Raw genomic sequence first — 23,236 nt, 5'->3', positions numbered from 1 at the left:
CAAATTTGCTGTCAGATTTAGTCGCAAACCGCACGCAAAGTGCACACAAATGTGTCGACACCTTGTTACGGAAAAGTGTACACACGGCGACGACACTTTGTTTCGAAACAATTCTAGACACATTGTGTGGACTCTGTTACGACACATCTGACATTTAGTTACCACTTTGATGATTCTGCGACTGGAATGGTTATATGGGAGAGTTCTTAGCGAGCAATCATTCGTTCGTTCGGTTAACACTTGCTTAAAATAGTGGTGCTTACGCGGTTTCAGGTGGCACGTGCTGAAAACAGTACTTACATAGGGCAATGTCATTACATTTACAGTAATTGATAGCAATTACTGTAAAATTAAATGACATTACATTCTTCATCTTTGTAGCAAATTAGCAATTCCAGTCATATCAAGATCCCTGCAGTATTTGTGTAGTCATTTTGGCTATGGTGATTTGATTAAGTCAAATAAAACAAAGTCGTTTTTATATGAATTTTTTATAGAAATAATTGCACTGTTTACGCTTAAGCTTCTTTCATCATGCAAATAAATACAACAGTTCAGAGATTCAAGCAACATGTTTGGCAACCCGAGTACCTAAAAGTACCTTATAAAATATGTAGCTACAAATCAAATAACACTAGCGATAAGTTACATACCTACTATAATTAAAGGTGAGTTATTCACAACTTTAAATTCATCAATAAAAATATTGCATAGCTAATTATTCATAAGATCATAACGTCGGCTAAAGTCGTAAACCTCGTAAATCCAATCTGATGAAATTAGGGATTTGCTACCTTAAGCCCCGTCTCCATATCGCGCGGCAGCCGCAGCCGCGCGAGCCAATGTTCGATGGTTTGCCGCGCGATATGGAGACGAGGCTTTAACCAAAAATACCGGGAGGAGTTACGAGGTTTGCGACTTTAGCTGACGAAGTATATGCTGACTTATAGTCTATTTCAACATGCATCTATGTGAAACTTACAACTGACGTAAAAAATACTGACAGGTATGTTGGAGATACTGTTTCAAATTTAGTATATAATATCAGTCAACACTTTATTTTATATATCTGTATTAACTCATCTGTATTATGTATGATGGTAATATAACTTTGGTAGATAAAGGGTCCTAAGTCTTTGGCGTAATCAATTCCATGGTGATAATTATAAATATAACATGACATAATCAAGGAATCACACTAGCTATTGCCAAAACATCTACAAATTCTCAAGTTTAAGACCTAGAATAAATTATTATCCTACTCAAACAATAACGTAATCTGCTGCCAATAATATAATTAGATTAACATGGTGAGTTCATTAAATGAATAAATCTGCTAAGGCAAATATGAGCAAACAAATATAAGTACTAAACCCTGTAAAGTACTTATAAGCCACTTGATAGCCTAAATATACATGACAACCTTGTACATGACAATCTAAGCTTCATAGTCATAATCTAACAAAGGTAAGCTTACATGGCCAGTGGTGGATATATTCATGTAAGAAACAGCTTCATAGAGATTAATTTGCTTAACAAATTGCAGCATTTATGTGTATTTTAATTACAGTAATTACTTCAATGAACTTGTTGCAGAATATGATTATCACAAAAGTATATTCCATTCAGCTGTTCCTTATTAAAAATCCACCATTGTACTTATAATTAATAGAAAATTTATCCCTTTATTAAATCATGGAATGTCATGACATTTACTTTAGTATTTTAAATAAAAAATAGTTGCTATACAAACACAGCCAATTAGGAAATTATAAAGCTTATCTTATCTAACTGGAATGTAAAAAAGTTATAAAAGCTAATAATTATGTCCCTAGACACTAGTATAATCTAGGATAAACAAAAAGCTATTAAATACTACTGCCTAATCACAGTGAATTCATCCACTGCAAAGCTACCAAATATTTATACATACATGTTACCATGACATGTTAGTTACTCAGAGGGTGTCAAGTCCTTTTCAGGCTCTCCTTCAAATAATATTTGCTGAAGCAAGTCATGTATGGGCTCAAAAGCCTTGCGACAAGCAGCATTGGTAGGAATGAGATAGTCATGCATGTCATGGTGGCTGATGGTGCCATCATTTTGAATTAATCCTTTATCTATCGCCACCATTTCTACTCTGTTCATGTTAGTGACTTTTTCCCGTAAAAGTGCATTGATCTTTGCATTCCTTTCTCTCAACTTGTTGGGATGCTGCCCCCGTGGTAGTAAGCTCTGAAATGACAACAATACAATCTTAATTAATTTGAAATTATAGTATCTATTTGTTTGATTACACAGAAGATCGCAATGGATCCAAGAGTATCTGCAAGGGCCCCTAAAAATAAGATACCCTATTACAAAGTACAGTTTTTTATATAACAATTAAGACACCCAAAGGGGATGGTGTTCTTTTTTGTAAGCAATGCTGGAAAGATAAAAATATCAATACTTACAGGTAGAACTATATAAGCACTTGGGTGTTTTTCCCTAATTGATCTGATGATTTCAAAGATGCCTTCACACACTTGTTCAGGTGTATTTTCTACATTGTTAGTGCCCACATGCACTACAATCACCTGTAAAAGTAATACATACAGCGGTAAGACCATCTGTTGCAACATTTATTTACAATTAAAATACTGGTATAGATCAGCAGCCGCGGTTAGCTCGCGAACCTCTCACTTGCGGCCTGCGAGCCTTCCTGGCTATTTTGTATATAATATTGACAAACTACAATGTCTGATAAAGTCATAAATTTAACAAAGTGCGGCCCGCATCAACTTCATTAAGTACTATGTGGCCCTTGGCTGCCAAAAGATTGCCGACTGCTGGTATAGATAATTAGTTTCACTTATTAAAATAAATAATGAACATATTACGGTTTTGGAACACTGAGCAGCTCAAAGTATAAACAAACAATGTATCAGTAGACATACCTTAGGGTCCACATGGTCCAGCTCTCCATTTTTTATACGCCACAGTACATTCTGAGTCTGATCATTATGGATGCTAAAATTAAGGCAGTGAAGAGGAGCAAACCATTGATTCCATACTTCAGTATGTTCCAATGCTTGTAATATGGAGTCTCCTATGAAAATAACATCGCCATCTTTGCCCTTGGCATCAGACAAGAATCGGTTGTGCTGAAAAATTCACAAAATAACGTTAGGTATAATATACATACATTTAAATAATCCTATGTTAGGAATTTGTAGAAGTACTAATACCAGTTTTATAAACAGTATTGAGAAGTTAGCAACAGTAGATGCTATGTCCAAAAGAAGGAGAATTATATCCTAGGCTTTGTACACTTCATTATGGTTTTAGAAACATAGACTTACGATGCTATTCCACCTTCCATCGCCGTCGGTGTCTTGTTGAGGAGCAGGTACAGAACAAGGATTCATTTCCGTGCAGTAAACTAATTGCACCACTCGTAAAAAATTTGAGGCAATCTATTTAACATAAATCTTTCTAAATTCTACAATCTAGAACCTAAATCTATCGATATTATGTAGACGAATTAAAAATTAGCGAGCCGAAAACGACAACGAAAAAATGGCGTCCACAGATAATGTACCGCGAATTTACCAAGCACAAGCAGTCATGCGAGAATAAACTTAATAAAGGAAGACCAATAAAATTTTTAAAATTATTTCTGATGTGACTAAAATATTATAGTTATAATAATTTTGTAGTCCTAAAACCACAAAATATTCGTTTGAGCTATTTTGGTACGATTTGCATTAATTTGCAAACTACAAACAAATTATTTGTTTTTGAACATATCGTCGGTGAATGTCACCGACGTCACGTCATCTGTCACTGTCAGTTTGAGGTTATGTATCCAGTCCAGCCCAAGGGCCCAACGTTTTCTGTTCTCTTTCACGACGCAGCAACTAGTATCATTTCTCTCTCCTCGCTCTTTTAAAATGCCGTTTGTCAAAAAAGGACAACCATACTGTTGACAAGGTGCACTTCAAATCAAGTGTTGCCTTTCTTGATGCGCCCAGGCTGTGTATGTGTGCGTAAAAGCGTATATGTGTGCTCTTTTAGGGATGTGAAAAGTCGATTTTAATCATGTTATATATCGATAAACGCTACACAGCGGAACGAAATAGCGATTAATTGAAGCTTCAATATCTTCGTTAAACATAAACATAATTGAAATGGTAATGGATAATGAATATATTATAATATAATAATATAATTCAATTATTGCGGAACACCTATTTTAGGAGGTATTTATGTATTTTAATTAAATATCTGAACTTTCCCTTGGTTCCCTGCTGGGGGTGACTATAAAATTGTGATCTGATAACCACAATAAAGAATAAAAGCGTTTTTGGTCATTTTAGGTATCGTTAAGCCTTTGAAGTAAAATTAAAATTGCAAGAAATGTCGATAGTTTATCGATATGACTTTATCGACATGGCTACAGCAACGTGGGCCTCATTGTTAATCGTACACTAAACAAAAGTGGCAACAGTGACAGCTCGCTGAGACACCGTCTTTATATATTATAAGTCTATGGTCCAGCCAGATCTAGTCCAGCTCCAGCCAGGGTTTCATCCAATTCCATTTAGTTAAGCGCAGCACAGTTTTTTTATATTTATTCCAAATTCCAATATTGAAGACTTCTTCAGAGTTTGGAAAACGAGACAGAGGAAAAAGTCTGGTAGAATTTATTCCCAATTATTAGGATTTATTGGAGTTATCTGCAAATTTTTAAGGATTGCAATAATAAATACAAGTATCTTTAATTAAGAAATGGATCAACCCATGTCTCTAGAAGAAATTGAAGCAAAACACAGGAAGGAAAAGAAAGAATTGCAAGCTCAAATACAAGGGTTAAAAAAAATAGCTAAAAACGATAAGACAAAAAAAAAAGAATTAACAACAGAAATAGCTAAATTAGAGTCTGAGCTAGAACTCCGGCATAAGGAGGAGCTGGCTGCACTTGAGAATGCTCCAGGGGAACCTGACGACACTGCATCTCTTGAAGACGAAGATGAAGTACCCAATGTAAAGCAAGTGAAGGTTAGTAAAGCTCAAAAACGACGAGATAAAAAGCAACAACAGGAAAAAGAAAGAGCAGAACAAATAAAATTACAAGAAAAGGATAACCTACATGGACCAAGAAATATTGAAATTCAATCAATAATGAATAAATTAAAAGAAAGGAAGTTGTCAATATTCTCAATACCTTCTGATGGAGATTGCCTTTACCAAGCTGTGGCGCATCAACTACATTGTACTAGATCTAAAACAGTGTCGGTAGAAGATCTGCGGAAACAGGTTGCAACATTTATGAGACAAAACAAAGAAGATTTTCTCCCATTTATGAGCAATCCAAATACGTTTGAAATGCTCACTGAAAGTGAATTCAATGACTATTGCGATGAAATTGTAAACACCAAGGTGTGGGGTGGCCAGCTGGAGATTCGAGCATTATCTAATTCATTGAAATGTCCCATCAATGTTATCCAAGCCTCTGGGCCAGAGTGTATAGAGCAAGGAGCGGAGTTTGCCGGGCCTCCATTAATCATCACATATCATAGACATATGTACAAATTAGGGGAGCATTATAACTCAACCCAGGCAATATGTGAAAGTGATAGCTAAGATGGATTTTATAGTTTCACTCTCTTACAACATTTAGTTTACTTTTTACTGTCATACAGAATTTTGTGTTATTAAATTGCAATAATTTCTTGCCATCTATCTATGTAGCCCCTTTGTTCTGAGTTAGAGTATATCTCTAAACTCAGTGTGCCGCTTGGCAAAGGCCTCCTCTAGCTCTTTCCATTGAGTTCTGTCGTGGGCCACTCTCCTCCAGTTCGGGCCCTCTGTGAGTCTGAGTTCATCAATTTCTTGCCATATTTCATTAAAATATGCAAAGACCTTAATATCCCAGGTGGGGTTATCTATGTGTTAAGCAATATCTTAGATAAATATATTTCTACTTGCTGCACATTTCACTTACTAATTAAAACTTTTAAAAAGGCACTGTGCCACAAGCTTATTCAATACAAAAATCCATGTGCCGCACCCTGGTGGAACCCAGCCTTAATACATAGTGTGTATTGAAATATGAGGGTACTTCAGCAAAACCAGTCTGGTAATGTCAGGTACGCAAGCACATGTGCTCTACCGAATTTCGGCTATAATATCGCGATATAATACATATAACATATACTGCACAGTGCTATGTGCTATGATCATAGCATTCATAGCCAAAATGACGTTTCTTTTTCTACTTTGTAGCGAAAACTGTTTCCCTAGTGCAGCGGTTCTCAAACTTTTTTGGTGACGGAACCCTTTTGGCAAGCGAAATATTTGACAGAACACCAAATTAAAAATTTTTGTTCATCACTGTGGACCAGACATACCTATAGAAGAGCTGGTTTTTTTCTTATTATTACAAGTATATTTTCGCGGAACCCCAACAGAGGCTTTGCGGAACCCCTGGGGTTCCGCGGAACACACTTTGAGAATGGCCGCCCTAGTGGGTAACTGGAAGTGAGAGTGAAGAATATAACTAAAGTCTTTAATAAAATATAAACAATATGAAACGAATGCAAGTGAATGATGAAATGACGGGCGACAGAGAGGTGTGGAAGAGAAAGACATGCTGCGCCGACCCCAAGTAAATGGGACAAGGGCAAGAGAGAGAATGATGATGACTTTTAATGTTATTTATTTATAAGCAAAATCAAGGATACTTTTATACTTAGTAAAAATAATTAAGAAACAAACATCAATAAGACGAAAAGACAATAAATATATTTTTCTTCAGTTTAAAGTTATACTCCATTAGAAGTCTCGGGTGCAGCCGCATTGCCCTCTTCCGTGTTGTGTTTGTTAGGGTCGTCAGGCTTCATTGCTGGGAACAGTAGCACCTCCTAAAACAAGTAAATTAATTATAAAAGCAAAAACCCGACCACTACATATATTTTAATTTTCTTTTCGCTAGCTTTCATTTGATAGTGATACCCATGTTGCTATATAGAAAGATAAAAAAACTGATCCCCTCCCCCGTTTTTTCATGTGCGGACGCCCTTTTCCAAATTTACGTGAAATTCCTTTGTCTCAATTCATTCTTCTCACAAGCAGGCGTGGCTCACTCCGCGATTTAGTCGCTTTGCAACATCCGTTCCACCCCAATTTTGGGGAAAGCCATAAGCCGCGCGTGGCGCTGTCGCCACCTAGCGGCCATATCTGTGCTGATCGTAACAGACGCGTTTTGTTAGAGAGTGAGTCTTCTGTACCTAGTACTATTATTTATTCTGTGTCACAAGTGCAAAAGCAAGTATAAACAACAGATATAGAGACAACTTCAAAGAGATTCCTTGCCAGGATAAGTTTGCCTTTATTTTCTTTACTATCTTGTAGTCTATAGCCTTTCCATGCACTTGCCTTGATATTATTCGAGTTAGTAAGGAACATAGTGAGCCTGTCGACTCCCAAGCCCCAGCCTCCCGTGGGCGGCAGCCCGTACTCCAGCGCCGTGCAGAAGGCTTCGTCGGTGGGCGGGGTCTCGTCATCGCCCGCTGCTCGGTCTTTAGCCTGCTGCTCGAATCGCTCCCTCTGGGTTGCTGGGTCGTTCAACTCCGTGTAAGCGTTGCAGATTTCTTTCTTCATTACGAACACTTCAAACCTAATAAATAATAAAAGACGTTTATTCAAAAACTTTGAAAATAGGTACATAATAAAAGTACACGATAATGCTTACAAACTAATTGAAAAGGTAAGTGGCTCAGCTTATGTCTGTGACATTAACATTAATAAAATATTATGAAAGTTCATTCTTCTAATAATTACTATGAAATTGAAAACTATAAAACCGCTTTCAAATTGCGTCAGAGGTAATAAATAGACCACACCCAACTAAAAGAATGAGAGCATAAGAAACCACGTCAACTTAACGTTACAACACTTATAACTGCTTTTAGACTGTACAATTTCTGGGCCCAATCTTTAGAATAGGGCAGTGTAAAAGCAATTAGAACACAGGGAACTCGCGAAATAGGGCCCGAAAAACCGTGGGAACAAAGAAAAAAAAAGTGGTTTATGGGATATAAATTTCAAGATATACCTTTCTGTCAGTCCAGGAATTTCTCTGTGATATTTGGAGAGTGGGCTCATGATTTGCGGGTGGTCCAGGATGAATGTTGGGTTGATGCATTTCTCTTCTAGGAACTCTCCTACTAGCTTGTCCAGAAGTCTGGCAGTAGTCCTAGGAGGTGGGCATTCAATCTAGAAAGGCCCACAATAGTTAGATTACCTCAATTGTTATTACATTATTTTAAGCTGGGTACCATCGCCCACACTCTTAAGAGTGTTGCTATTTGTAAATATGTATCATCACTTTCCTAACTGAATAGATAGAGCATAATTCTTTAAGAAAATTAGTTGCAAGTGCCTTTATGATTATGTGACCAAGTTATACCCATCAACTACCATAGTTCTCATTGTCAATTTATCATTTCTTATTGCAGGATCCACTGCCCTTTAAGTGACTTAATTTTCATAGAAAACGCAAGACTAACGAGACAAAATCCTATCCTAAGGCCCAGCCATACAAACGAAAAATCCAGCATTTGCCACTGAAATTTGAACCTTTAGTGCAAGGAATAGAGTTGATTTTGGTTTTGTTTGAAAATTGAACGAAACAAAGAAAATGCGACTCTGTTCCATTTGAATATGATTTGATTTAAATTTCATCAATTTCAGTAGGCCCTTGGGCCTTAGGAGGCTATTGGGAGCAAGAACACCTTGAAAATCAAAGTCAGAGACAAATCCCATTACCTCATGCTTCTCGCACAGTTGGCTGAGCAGCGTGTTGGCTTCAACAGTGTCCAGTTTGTCAGCAGGCGGCAGCTTCACCTTGAGCACACTCTCCAGGGTAGAGATCATGGGCACTCGCGCGAACGGAGGAGTGAAGTCTATCTCTACTTCTTCTCCTTCAGACCCGTCTGGCTGGTATTTTACCTGTAGTGTTTAATGTCCGTATTACAATAATGAAAACAAGATTTTAGTAACATGAAGTTTGTGTATTGTATTCTTGCTACTTCGAAAGCCGCTAGACTCCGATGGCTCGGGCACGTAGTCCGGATGGGAGAAGATCGCGCAGTCTGGAGGGTACTCTGGAGTACCAAGTGGCCGAAGGCCGTCTGGACGCACCGACTCTCGTCTCGTCTGGACGTCTGGAGGTACCGTTGGAGAGACGAAGTGCAGAAAGATCTTAGCAAACTCGGCGCCGTCGACTGGACAGAGCAGCATGGCGGTCTTTGGTGTCGGAGGCCAAGATCCACTTCGGGTTGTTGCGAAGCAGTAATAATTTAAGTAAGAGCATTCCATCAGTATCAGTGTTTGTAAGCATAACTCTCTCTCTCTAACCTCTCCTGTATTTTACTCTGTCATGCTTTGCAGGCATGCCTGGTCATAATCATAACACTATTACTATTGCCCATTGCCTACATATAGGCTGGCAACTTGGCAAGCAATGAAAGCATTTGCTTTGCTGTCTATTTAGCACTTTCTTATATCCTAACCTATTTACCTTGTATGATCCATGGATGCTCTTAACCATACCAGAAAGCATGGTTTCAGTGATGTTCATCAGATCATTGTAATCTGCATAGGCCATATAAAATTCACAAGTAGTGAACTCGGGATTGTGGGTCAGATCGATGCCTTCATTTCTGAACTGCCTTCCAATTTCATAGACCCGATCCAAGCCTCCTACTACCAGCATTTTGTGGTATAATTCAGGGGCTATTCTCATGAACAAGTCCATGTTGAGATCATTGTGGTGTGTGATGAAAGGTTTGGCCGTGGCGCCACCGGCAATCATGTTCATCATGGGAGTCTCGATTTCAAGGAAGCCCATGTTGTCCAGGAATCGTCTTATGTATGCAATGATTTTTGCTCTTGTGTAGAATGTCTGCCTAACCTGTTAAAATAGAATCAAACATAGAAACACACTGTATATAAAACAAATTAATGGTAATGAAATTACTAAACCTGTTATTTATTTAATTCATTTCATATAAGTAATGTGAATTATTATAATAGCAAAATGCATATAGGAACATAACCTTGGACACTAAAGCGTTTATCTACAAATATATATCCAAAGCAATGCAAGCAAGTTCCTACACATTGCATATTATCAATAATGATAAGAGCTTGTTGTTAACAATTTTTAGTCTTAAGTTTTCATGCTGTTTTCATTTCTATTTTATTTATTTGTTTATCATTTTAAATCAAGCAACAAGGCCTATACTACATTATTGATTTTTAGGTATTTTGGTGCATGATAAAAAAATTGTATGACAGTTAATGACTTTTAAGAGACAGAGTCCACATTATAACAATAACACTATATCTAAACTAATAATGTGGCTTTTATTGATAGGATTTTTATTTTTTACTTATAAATGACCATACCTTATCATTCAAAATTAGATCTAAATATCTCTTCCTAAATCTTGTTTCTTTGTCCTTAAGACCAAAGTGCAGATGAGGCAGCATGTGCAGACAGGGAGACAGCAGCTTGATGGTCTTGGGCACGATGGAGAGCTCCCCTTTCTTGGTCTTGCCGGGATGCCCCACGCAGCCAATGATGTCGCCTCGCCTTAATTTGTCGGTGTCTGGGGCAAACTTGTCCTCGGACTCATACAATTTGGCATTAGCCATCACCTGAAGAAAAAAGGAAATGGTTGCCTATATGCAGTCATAATCATTATGTAACTACACTGAAAAATTAGTTATAAAGTTTTAACCTTTGAATGTATAATGGCTACCTAAGTCAAAATTATAATTATAACAACTTAAAGATTATAAATGCTCTCTAGTGATTTAGCTGGTTTTGCCTCAATTGTCATCAAGATCGAAAATATATAAATTAGTTTATAAATTAAATAAATATTTATTCAGCTGATGCAATATTGCATACAAGTGGTATAAGAAAGGTTAATCATTGAAGTTACTTATTTTAACACTTTGACTACCGAGAACCCGCCTGGTAGGCACTCATATTGTTTGCTCAAATGCCGGACAACCTGCCTAGCGGGCTGTTTTGTACGCAGATATAGACGACCGGTTTCTGGGGTAGTGTGCCGTATTTGCCCGGTTGTGAAAGTGTTAAACCTGATTAAGTTTCTAACTGAAGTTACCTGAATTTTGAACCCCTCTGCTCTCAGGTCGTAAAAGATCAGTTTGGCTCCAGACTCCCTAATAGAATGAACTCGGCCAGCAACACTCAATGTAACATTCTCAAGTACTTCTCCACTTCCTAAATCATTGTACTTGTTGATGAACTCCTCCAGAGAGATCGTAACGTTGAACTTGTGAGGGTAGGGGTGCTGGTCCTTGGGACCCTCCTTGAGGGCTGCCACGGCAGCTGATCGCAACTTGTAATACTCATTTGGACTAATTTCCTCTTCATTAACCTTTGACACTTTCTTTTCCGTATCAACAACCGGTTGCTGAGCGGCTTTTTCCGCCTTCTCTTTAAGTTTCTGCTCAGCTTTCATACGACGTTTCAATTCACTGAAGCAAAAAAATTAAAATAGTATTTAGACATCATAAATACATACACTAATAAATGAATGCTAACCGTTTGTTTACTGCAGTCGATACATATGCGAATCGGTTGACCGTAAATGTACTCCTTTGAGCTAGCAGCCCCGGCAATGCTGCGAGAGCCTTCGTGGCGAACATGACGGTATTTTCTTGGAAGTGCCACACAATACTCACTTCTTTGACAAATTTTCACCTGTAGCTTCAGCCATGGCTCTAACTTATGATAAAGCTTAAGTTAATTATCTCGCTTAATTGGCTCAATATGGTAAATTAACTACTACCAATTAAAAGTTACGATTTTTAACCTAAAAATAAATTTTCGTAACGTTGATCTCTGTCATGCTACGAAAATTATGACAGTTCTTTTTTGTATTGCCAGGCTAAGAAAAAGAATTAATCCCTCGATAAAATAAGTTCTCGAAAAAAAACAACGGGTTGCACTCCGGGAGTGCCGACAGAAGTGAAAACTCAACGACTAGTCCAAAATGTCTGCAGCACTATGTATAATTGACCCATCCTCCTTTCTATTGAAAAACTTTAGTTCCGAAATTGCTGGTCAGTTAGCTTGTTTAAAATTCGAAATTTAAATTTGTAGCGTTAATTGTTTATAATTCGAATATAAATTGTAAAGTTACCTTGCAGACCTCGCATCTAAATATTCATTATATTTGATGATCGAGAGGAGTCGGTTGATTTGGTTCTGACTACATATAACTCTATTTTGGTGGGTTTCAAGCCCCCTACTCTGTCTGTTCTCTTTCACGGCGCAGCAACTAGTATTATTTCTCTCTCCTTGCTCTTTTAAAAATGCCGTTTGTCAAAAAAGGACAACCATACTGTTGACAAGATGGACTTCAAATCCAAGTGGCCCCTTTTTAGGCGACCCAGGTTGTGCATGTGTGCGTAAAAACGTATATGTGTGCTCTTTTAGGGATGTGAAAAGTCGATTTTAATCATGTTATATATCGATAAACGCTACACAGCGGAACGAAATAGCGATTAATTGAAGCTTCAATATCTTCGTTAAACATAAACATAATTGAAATGCTAATGGATAATTAATATATTATAATGTAATAAAATAATTCAATTATTGCGGACCACCTATTTTAGTAGGTATTTATGTATTTTAATTAAATATCTGAACTTTCCCTTAACTTTCCCTTGGTTCTCTCCTGGGGTGTGACTATAAAATTGTGACCTGATAACCACATTAAAGAAAAAAAAGCGTTTTTGTTCATTTTAGGTATTGTTAAACCTTTGAATTAAATTAAAATTGCAAGAAATGTCGATAGTTTATCGATATGACTTTATCGACATGGCTACAGCAAAATGGGTCGCTTTGTTAATCGTACACTAAACAAAAAGTGGTCCCACTGACAGTTCGCTTGGATGGTATCTGTTTATATTCTTATATCTATGGTGGGTTTGTATTTTGCTGGCAACATAAAACTGTTTCAGTAATAGTTTAATCCGCTGAAAATTTAAACAAAATTATATTTAAATTTAATCAAACTATGCAATGTATTTTTAACTATTATTTCTGTTCATTAAATTAATACGTGATTATAATAATTTTAGTAAATGTATAAAAAACAATTAACGTTTCATTAAAATGTAAAGTTCATGACATTCATTTTACTGGCAATATTTGTATTGACATCACAGCTGTTCGTTCGTTTCGCCTGTGGTCTAGGGGAAATTGTGATAATTTAATCTGAAAGTGAGTTACACATTGTTCTGCGCGTGTATTTACGAACAACTTCAAACCATCAGTGCAACAATCGACCTATAAAGCTATCATTTGTGCATCTACTCTATTTTTGTAACGTATTTCATATTTGTCAAATCTCATTTTTATTTCCTTTGCTATCTCGTGAATAATAGTTTAAGTACCAAATAATGCAGTGTTCTTGAGTTTTTGTGTTTTACGCCGTGCCATTGATTGCAGGTAAAATCTTATGTAGACAGAATTGCTTTGGTCATCTATCCAAATCATCAAAATACTATGCCTCTGTTTGGTAAGTCACAGAAGAGCCCTGCGGAGCTTGTGCGGTCTTTAAAAGATGCAGTGACTGCGCTGGAAAGGGGTGACAAGAAAGCAGAAAAAGCTCAAGAAGATGTGAGCAAAAATCTGGTATGTGAACTGTCATATTGTAGTTGTATGTATCAGTATGCATAGGTTGTTGACAGGTACTGAAGTGTATTATGTTTGTGATAGGTGTTGATAAAGAACATGCTGTATGGGACGTCGGATGCGGAGCCACAGACAGACATCATTGTGGCACAACTAGCTCAGGAGCTGTATAACACAAACCTGCTTCTGCTTTTGATTCAGGTACATACTCGTAAAATGTTTATAGTTTTGTTTTTCTTGTAAACATAATCTGTACTTATTATGTTTCTCTAGTAATTGGGTTATCTTGTGCAAGTAATTGGTGTGTATGTGTGATTAATACTTTCTTAGATGTGTTTCATTGATTGCATATAAAATCAATATTGCCTGACTCATAATTTATTAAATTTAATCGGTTTAATAGGAATAATTATTTCTGAAAAGAGACTTGTGATGTGGAAATAAATACATTTAATGAAATAACTTTTTTGAAAACATTTAAATAGTTGTTCAATAGCAACATAATTTTGGAAAAATTTCAGTGTTGTGTTAAGGAAAGTAGTAGCTATTAAAATATCCATAAATGTGTAATGTGATCTTTTGATGATGCACATCTTAATGAGATCATAATAATATTGTCATTAATTTAGTATGGGTGCACTTTATTAGTTCATCACTGGCACATGCAATTAACTAAACATTTCCATGAGTATTTACAAAGCATAGTAAGGAACGCTCTTTATGATTAAAGTTTACAAAATTCTGTGCTTACTTTGAATGTATTTATTAATATCTATTTTCCCTTTCTGACATCTTATTCCAAAGCTTTCCAATCAGTGGCGCTTACTATTGGTCACCAAACTCCATTAATGGTGTTGGGTTTGATCAACAAGTTTTGTTACACTCTTTTTATCTTATTTTATATTGGAACTCTACAAAGTCTATCATTCATTGTAACATAGTTTTGCCTAGCCCAGTGTCACTTTTTCGTTTTACTGTATCACTTAGTCATTTACTCTTTGATTTGGCTAATTTTGGGCATTTGAACTCTATTTTTTGAGTATATCATTATACTTTGTTTAATTTTTTTCCATAAAGATTAATGGCATTATTTATAAAACTGCCCTGCTTATTGTATTTGCAGTACTTGCATGAAAATCATCGTTTAAATAAAGAACTTATTCAAAGAGAACAAGATAAACAATTGCATGACATTTCAATTGCGATTACTGCATATGTTGTTAGCGGCAGAAAAGCACTACAAGCTTCAATTAGGCTATTAATCATTTATCTTATTCTGCAATTTAACTTATGTATTTGTAACAATGGGATTAAACATAAATTAACCAATCGAGTCTTGTAAAGTTTCATGAATATAAGGGGTTAAGAATACTTGAGTCTAATTTCTGGCTGTACAATATCAAGCACTTCTGTAGTTTTGACTTGTATGAATTTTGTAAATTATCTATCTCTGAAACTTATGCACTGAGTAAATATAAAAAATTTCAGAACTTGAACCGCATCGACTTTGAAGGCAAGAAGGATGTGGCGCAGGTATTCAACAATGTGCTCAGGCGTCAGATCGGCACCCGGTCACCAACTGTGGAGTACATCTGCACCAAGCCGGAGATTCTCTTCACCTTAATGTCTGGGTATGCATTAACATTACCATAGATACTTACTTTAAAACCTTGATTATTGTGGCGGTGTAAAATACATGTTATTAACCCTTTACCAGGCCAAGGGAAATATTCCACCCACATCTTATATCGGTTACCGTAGTCAGGTTTTAACTCCAAACCACCTACAAAATATTTTGTCAATCCCTGAAAATATTATTTTATGATCTTCATTCACAACACGCTTCTAAATTGCGTAATATATCTTTGGCAGCCATTTCAATTCACTTGAACGCTAATTTCAGCAAACTACGGAGAAATTCGAACACTTTCCATAATTTCTATGAAACAGAAGTACATAGATCGAACAATTTTTTGATATTTTGTAGATTTTGAGTGTTGAAAGCAAATGTAATCGTAAACATTGCTAAATATTCATGCATTATTGTGTATGACCAGAATTAGGATGTGGGTTGACATTATCCCATGGCCTTATTAGAGTTTAACTGTGTGGGAGCTATTTTTCCCATGGCCCGGTAAATTGTCTTGTCATGTCATAAAAACTCACGTAAGTAATAAAACAGTTTTTGTGTTCAACCTAGAGCGAATTCATGTACCTAGCTATAAAATCTCCTTTTAAAGGCTTTCCCTGAAGAATTTCTTCTTGTAGATAGTATCATAAAATTGAATAATTGTGTTGCTTTTAACCAAAAAGTAATGAGGTAAGTATTTATCCCATTGCCTGTCTAGGTGTGAGACTGTGTTACATATATACAGGCTGATCAATCCAAATGGGTCAAGATTGAAAAAACGTTTGAATGCCCTTATTATTAAATCGAAGCTATGGTTCCTAAGAACAGATTTCGCTATCTCACAAAGTTTCTGACATCTCCATACTGACCCATTTGGATTGATCGCCTTGTAATATAAACGATGTTTGCAGTTAGACAAATACAAAAACACCATTCTTTTCATGAACATTATTTTATTGCTTGTTGCTGAGGTTATTACAAAAAAAAAACGCACTCGTATTTTTGATACAGCCTGTATACTTAAAAATAAATAACAAAAACCAAAGAGCCCCAAAATCTAATCGGGTCATGGGAAGAATAGTTCCCACACAGGCAAATTCTAGCCAGGCAATGGGATAGAGTCATCCCACATCCTAATTCTGGTCATATCACAAGGACGCAGGAGTATTTAGCAAAATATATGATTATATTACCTTACAATCATTAAAATCATGAAAATAACAAAAAATGGTTCTATATATCTGCTTGTGTTTTTCTTAAATTCAGTAAAGTGTTCGAATTTGTAAACAAACCACTAACATCACTGGTCAAGTGGATTTAAATGGCTGCTAAAGATATATTATTGGATTTTGAAGCGTGCCATGAATGAAGATCATAAAATAATGTTTTCAGTGATTGATATAATGGTTCGTAGGAGATTTGGAGTTAAACCTTGACTATTATAACCGATATAAGATGTGGGTGGAATATATCCCTTGGCCTGATCAAGAATATAATAAGACAAAATCTAGTATGACAGTTCATTACTTAGACAGGCGATGGGATAACCGTAACCCACATTTTTATTTCTGGTTTAGAGGAAGATCTCCGACTTTCATAAATACATTTTTTACAAGGCGTTCAATACGGTTGCAACAGCATATAAAGTACGTATTAAGACACGCTGGTTCTTCGGGGCCTGGTAAAGGGTTAATAGTATTCTGGTTTTACAAAATAAAAAAGAAATAATTAAACAAGTTCACATGTGGATCTAAAGCTTTCTTGGGAAATATGTTAATTTGAAGAGACAGATTAATGTGGTTTGATGATCAAACTAAATATGCTTTTGCATAATATTTTGCAACTTATAACAGTCATAATACGTGTGCGCACTTCTCTTCCAAATGCTTTGATAGAAAGAGCTTTCAGTTTAACACGTTCACCGTCATACAAGTTTGTTCCTAGGCCACGCCCTCTGGCAGTGAATGCGTTAAGCCCGATATAAACGGTGTTTCGTTACATTACGGTAATTGAATTCATTGTACTCTATAGTTGCAATGTATCTAATATTGTATGAAAGTTGTTGAACCATCGAAATGGGGCTTTATTTAGGTCGTGTAAATGTCGATTTTAATCCTCTACTGTCGCCCACAAGCTGGCAAAACCTCCAATGCACAAAAAAACGTATGTGGACTGTAGAGAGCAGCACTTGCTTTGACTTGAAGTGTCAATGTAGAGTTTATGTGCCCGATTCGGGCCACAAGATGGTGAGGGTCTGTCAACGCGCACTATTAACTGAAAATTTCTGGATTCTGATATATGAGGTGACTTATTTTTTCTAAGTGGCCAGTCGAGGAATTTCCAGTATGCCCTAAGTACCAGTTGTAAACTTGTAGGTAACACAACATTTGACTGTCTGCAGGTACGAGCACCAGGAGATAGCGTCGAACTGCGGCACCATGCTGCGGGAGTGCGCCCGATACGAGGCCTTGGCGAAGATTATGCTGTATTCAGACGATTTTTACAATTTCTTCCGTTACGTAGAAGTTTCCACTTTTGATATTGCCTCAGATGCCTTCTCTACTTTTAAGGTGGGTATATTAGATGTATTCATGGTATTTCTCATTCGCTGCATTTGTGCTTTTACATAGGGCTGTCCATAAATTACGTCATCGATTTTTGAATATTTTTGACCCCCCCCCCCCTATAATCATCCAAAAATCGTGCTTCATATGACCCCATTTCCTCCTACTTCATGCTACCGTCATCCGATGTCCAGACCCCCCCCCCCCCCTGATTTGAAATGACGTAATTTATGAATAGCCCCATAGTTGTTTTAGTAATGGCAGGTCGGTCGGTGCAACAGAGAGCAGACCTGCATAGCATAACGCATTCTTTTCCGACGATTTGTTGCTTTGTGTGAAGCAAAGGAATATGCCACTGTTAGTATCATTGCCGACACTGTTAATTGTACATCGGTGGACCTTATGCCTTTTGTAATAAGGTCCACCAAAGTACAGTTAGGTGTTGCTGTTTGTACAGTGGTTTAGGTATTTGTTAACCTAAAGCGGCCCACCATACAAGGAAAATTGGCAATCGAATTTGAATCAACGGTATTAGAAAATAGAGTTGATTTTGTTTTGTTTTAAAATCGAACGAAACGAAATAAAAGAAACTATTCCATTTCATTAAGATTTAAATTTCATTGGAGGTAATTTATACTAGTATTAGGACATTGAACCCCAAGAGGTTAAAAGAATAAAAGGAAAATACATACGTGAATTAGCCAGTGTTGGGCGTAATTAATTACTCGTGTAATTTAATTACTAATTGAATTACATGTAATTGAATTACAATGTAATTGAATTACATAGTAATTTAATTACATGTAATTAAATTTTCTGTGTAATTTGCAATTGTAATTACATTAATTAGTAATTCAATTACTCAATTACTTTTCATTTACCTTTTTAATAATATGCAAATATGAACAAATTTACTTGGAGTAATTATAAAGAAAAACTTTTATGAATTCCATTATACGCTGGATAACGTTATAACATATTTTTTGTCCCTGGAATCATACCTTTACTATGTGACAAACCACGTTGAATATGGCGGTCGGCGCTTACGTCGCGTAGCACCGCATTAGTATTGGGGCGCCGCTAATAATGACGTAAGCGCCAACCTAAGGTGCCTTTCGGGTTGGACTGTAGCAAAGGGGGGCTGGGACTTAGAATTTTTTTTGACAAAGTGGTGTCATTATGACACTATTTTTAAATGATTGTAATGTGTAGATCACGTCAAAATAAGCATCTTTTACTGAAGTCTTTTCTCTAAAATAGAAAATGGCTGAGTTAGACGCCTCCAAAGATTGATGTTTTTAAAGGGAGCTGGGACTTAGAAAATTTTCATCGCGAGTGGTGTCATTATGACATATATGTTAAATGATTGTAACTTATAGAACACGTCAAAATAAGCTACTTTTACTTGAAAAACTTTTTTCTAAAACTTTATTAAGAACTGTTTTAAAACCCGTTTTTTTCATTTTCTCAAAAAAAATTCCAAGTCCCAGAAACGCCCCCCTTTGATACAGTCCGCTATTTTCAATTTTAGAAAAAAGTTTTTCAAGTAAATGTAGCCTATTTTAACGTGTTCTATACGTTACAATCATTTAAAATATATGTCATAATGACACCACTCACGATGAAAATTTTCTAAGTCCCAGCTCCCTTTAAAAACATCAATATTTGGAGGCGTCTAACTCAGCCATTTTTTATTTTAGAGAAAAGTTTTTTCAGTAAAAGATGCTTATTTTGACGTGATCTACACATTACAATCATTTAAAAATAGTATCTTAATTATTAATGACACCACTTAATCAGAAAAAAATTCTAAGTCCCAGCCCTCCCTTTGCTACAGTCCAACCAAAGTTAACATTGACAATGTTGCTTAGTCAAATTTAAAACCATTCAAAATGTTCATCTGATTTTGGAAATAAAGATGATCAAAAACTTGCATTCTATAAAAGTAATTGTAATTCAAAAAAGTAATTAAATTACAAATTTTAATTACAAAATGTAATTAATAATTTAATTACTAATTACATTTTGCAATTGTAATTAGTAATTAAAATTTTAATTACTTTCCACATGTAATGGAAATTATTTGTTGGAATTACATTTTGTAATTGCAATTGTTAATTAGTAATTCAATTACTTTTTGCCCAACACTGGAATTAGCACACAAGAGAGATGGTTTGTGTGTAGCGCACATCTCTTTTTACTGCACAAAATGTTCAGAAAGTGTGCTTTCAAGGACACAACTGTTTGCATGAAGTACTTGTAGTAGTGTGTTGTTATTATTATTTAATAATGTTAAATTTAGCCGTGCCTGCGCTAATCAAAATGTTATTTAACACCCAACAGTAAGCTCGTGGTCTTAAAGTTTACAAATTATGTTAGCATTTGCAATATACATTCTTAAAGTGTGCATAATGACCGTGATCTGGGATCATAATGCGATGACGCCACATCTTTAGTACTTTTCTATCTGTGAATTTAACAATCTTACACATTCATTAGTTGTATAATGTATCATCTTTATAGATAAGGCTATTATTTATTATGTTTATCAACAAGCAATAACTAGTATTTATTTTTAATTTGTTCCAGGAATTGCTAACACGTCACAAAATGCTATGTGCTGAGTTTCTAGAAGCCAACTACGATAAGGTGTTCAGCCACTACCAGCGGCTGCTGAACTCAGAGAACTATGTGACCCGGAGGCAGAGCCTGAAGCTGCTCGGGGAGCTGCTGCTCGACCGGCACAACTTCTCCATCATGACCCGCTACATCACCAACCCGGACAATCTGAAACTTATGATGAACATGCTAAAAGAGAAATCACGCAATATACAGTTCGAGGCTTTCCATGTCTTTAAGGTAGTTAATAAAACAATTCTTTTAAATATATTATGCATCATACATGTAGTGTAGATATTATAGAAAGGCCTCCCAACCGTGTCAATAGAAAGTGATCCAATATATTCTTTATTACTGGTACACACCACACTCAATCGTTTATCACGCAATAACTTCGCAAATAATATACGAGAATATTGAGTAAGCAAAATAGCAAAAACGGAATCCTAATTGTTTCGTCATGTCCGTCCGTCCGTCCATCTGTATGTCCGTATGTTACAGTCAATTTACTCGGAAACTGATATTAATTTCATAAAATAAAACTTAATAGAGTCAGACCAAGCTAAACTGGCAGCGATTTTAATAGCGCAGACTGTGCAAGTGTTATTTAAACGTCATGATATGTCCAGTACCTAGTCGGTAGCCCCTATGTTATGTCACTTTACCTGTCGTTCTCCATTTACTTAGGACATATTTTAAAGTGTTTAATTATGTTGCATTTTTGTCGTTGCAGGTTTTCGTAGCCAATCCAAATAAACCAAAACCAATATTGGACATTCTGCTAAGGAACCAGGACAAGCTGGTGGACTTCCTAACCAAGTTCCACACGGACCGCTCCGAGGACGAGCAGTTCAACGATGAGAAGGCTTACCTCATAAAGCAAATCAAAGAGCTCAAGCCGTCCGAACACTAACAATTATTGCATTTCATCAGCCCTTCCTACACCACGTTAGTTACAGATGCTATTATATTTAATTGCTTAAGCCACCGGACTGGCGGACTAGCTCAGTCAACATTGGAATTAGAAACGGAATTTACATTTGGTCTGTGATGAGAGGAAGAAAGTATATTTGTGCTACGAGCAAATTAACATTTTTAATAAAGATTTGTAGGGATTAATGTTATTTTAATGGTTTGACTTATGCGTTTTGTAAGTTGTTTAAACCATTTTAGTTATATGACGTGTGAGCGACGAGTCCGGAGTCACAGTCGATATGTCGCGTCAGAATGCTCCTCGCCCGTGTTTTAGCAGCACAAGGATATTTCTTAGAAAGGAAAAATGCAAGTACACGCTACTGAACTACCAAAATGTTTCGTGCAGTGTTTAGGAGTATTTTGATATACGCAAGACATGAACACAATAAGTATCTAGTATTGAATGTTTTGTATACGTTATAACGCCGGTAGGGCCATCGTTAATTAGTAGGAACCCAAGATCTACGGTATAGGACAAGATTTGTACGTGACATTTTCGGAAATAGTTTGTATTTAAGTTTCTTTTGTATCTAGATCAGAAGTATAAATTGTTGAACATGAAGTATATTTTATATATGTATTGCGAGTATTGGTTGTATAATTAATCTATACTTTCAACACTACTTTGATGTCGTGAACATTATTTATGTTGCATAAATGCTTAATTTGTAGTTATTTGGATGTTTTAATAAGATATGCTAAATTTGCAGATAGATCTCTTTAGTGTTTCTATGCAAATTGTAAAAAAATGTATTCAGCCATTTATTTTAAATTCCTAAAAAATAACTTTTTGTAAGCAAACTTAATTAGTTATCCACATTTCGGAAGTAGGTACTGAATTACCCTATAACAATAAGACGATATTTGCTAGGATACACTTGCCTCTTTAAATACCTATACAGAGAAGTGAGGTATAGATCCCATCACAAAAGTTTGCAATGTGTCCAAATATTTTAAATGGCTGAATTCATTTCCTAGGAAGAGTCGCATAACAGTCGTAATTTTGACATACCTATTGTAAAACGATTTTATTTTGTCAACATCATTAATGCAGTTACATTCTATCAAACTGAATAAATTAAGATATTTATATTGATTCACTTTTATATTGATTTCTCATTCTTCATTATTTCTACCATTACCCCTCTGTTACAGTCGCCACAAGATATATAGGTGCGGTAAAGATGTTCACAAATATCTGTACAAAACCTCTACTGTCAAGACGTTAAAATGCATGTTCAGATATTTTTGAGTGCTTTGACATCTTATAGCAACTGTACAAACCTTTGGTAGGTTGTCCAGTCGCCAGATATATAGGAGCGGCCAAGGTGCTCACAAATATCTGAACATGCCTCTATTGTCAGGGAGTTAGAGCGCGTGCTCAGATATTGTGAACACTTTGGCCGCCCCGATATATCTGATGGCGACTGTCCTAACAAAACGAAAAAACGGGACAAGTGCGAGTCGGACTCGCCCACCGAGGGTTCCGTATTACGTAACGTAACGTCACTCGGTAGTGAACTATAAAACTTCCCATATTAGGTACCTACAATATAAATATGTAATATCAGTAATGTGATTTAGCAAGGGCTTTAAAGTCTACAGGCAGTTTGGTGCATGTGACCCTTTATCTACTTTGTGCGTACAGTTACCTACGTTGTCTCGCACAGTTGCATACATTTGTAGTTGGCGACGTCTTTATGTGTCCTATCAGGG

The 23,236-nt window shown here is 36.1% G+C and overlaps 5 protein-coding genes across 7 annotated transcripts in view; 3 read left to right on the top strand and 2 right to left on the bottom strand.

Moving 5' to 3' along the window:
• LOC134663837 (NADH dehydrogenase (ubiquinone) complex I, assembly factor 6) overlaps positions 1-23,236 on the top strand; it is a 127,156-nt gene that overhangs the window by 11,197 nt on the left and 92,723 nt on the right. The gene's annotated exons all lie outside the window — the stretch shown is intronic.
• Positions 477-3,581, bottom strand: LOC134663822 (platelet-activating factor acetylhydrolase IB subunit beta homolog). The gene is made up of 4 exons (XM_063520333.1): positions 3,345-3,581; positions 2,940-3,146; positions 2,457-2,579; positions 477-2,235 (listed from the first exon to the last, which is right to left on the bottom strand). Exons 1-4 carry the CDS (start codon positions 3,408-3,410, stop codon positions 1,954-1,956), a joined length of 678 nt encoding a protein of 225 aa, XP_063376403.1. The 5' UTR covers positions 3,411-3,581; the 3' UTR covers positions 477-1,953.
• Positions 4,539-5,853, top strand: LOC134664149 (deubiquitinase OTUD6B). The gene has a single exon (XM_063520737.1). The coding sequence runs from the start codon at positions 4,774-4,776 to the stop codon at positions 5,626-5,628; it is 855 nt and encodes a 284-aa protein (XP_063376807.1). The 5' UTR covers positions 4,539-4,773; the 3' UTR covers positions 5,629-5,853.
• LOC134663832 (lysine--tRNA ligase) lies at positions 6,768-11,914 on the bottom strand. 2 transcript variants are annotated; one of them, XM_063520344.1, is made up of 8 exons: positions 11,770-11,914; positions 11,187-11,562; positions 10,459-10,710; positions 9,569-9,961; positions 8,815-8,997; positions 8,102-8,262; positions 7,423-7,663; positions 6,768-6,908 (listed from the first exon to the last, which is right to left on the bottom strand). In XM_063520344.1, the coding sequence occupies exons 1-8, from the start codon at positions 11,802-11,804 to the stop codon at positions 6,810-6,812; spliced, it is 1,740 nt and encodes a 579-aa protein (XP_063376414.1). In that variant the 5' UTR covers positions 11,805-11,914; the 3' UTR covers positions 6,768-6,809. The 2 variants fall into 2 exon arrangements, with proteins under 2 accessions (XP_063376414.1, XP_063376413.1); XM_063520343.1 differs by having other exon boundaries at positions 11,630-11,895.
• LOC134663835 (protein Mo25) lies at positions 13,241-22,616 on the top strand. 2 transcript variants are annotated; one of them, XM_063520347.1, is made up of 7 exons: positions 13,241-13,318; positions 13,547-13,732; positions 13,817-13,933; positions 15,221-15,363; positions 17,764-17,932; positions 20,516-20,785; positions 21,279-22,616. In XM_063520347.1, the coding sequence occupies exons 2-7, from the start codon at positions 13,604-13,606 to the stop codon at positions 21,456-21,458; spliced, it is 1,008 nt and encodes a 335-aa protein (XP_063376417.1). In that variant the 5' UTR covers positions 13,241-13,318; positions 13,547-13,603; the 3' UTR covers positions 21,459-22,616. The 2 variants fall into 2 exon arrangements, with proteins under 2 accessions (XP_063376417.1, XP_063376418.1); XM_063520348.1 differs by having other exon boundaries at positions 13,297-13,420.

Source organism: Cydia fagiglandana, chromosome 4, assembly GCF_963556715.1.
Source record: "Cydia fagiglandana chromosome 4, ilCydFagi1.1, whole genome shotgun sequence".
Taxonomy (NCBI): Eukaryota; Metazoa; Arthropoda; class Insecta; order Lepidoptera; family Tortricidae; genus Cydia; species Cydia fagiglandana.
The sequence above is the reverse complement of the archived record's forward strand: the minus strand, read 5'-3'. Positions and strand labels throughout refer to the sequence as shown.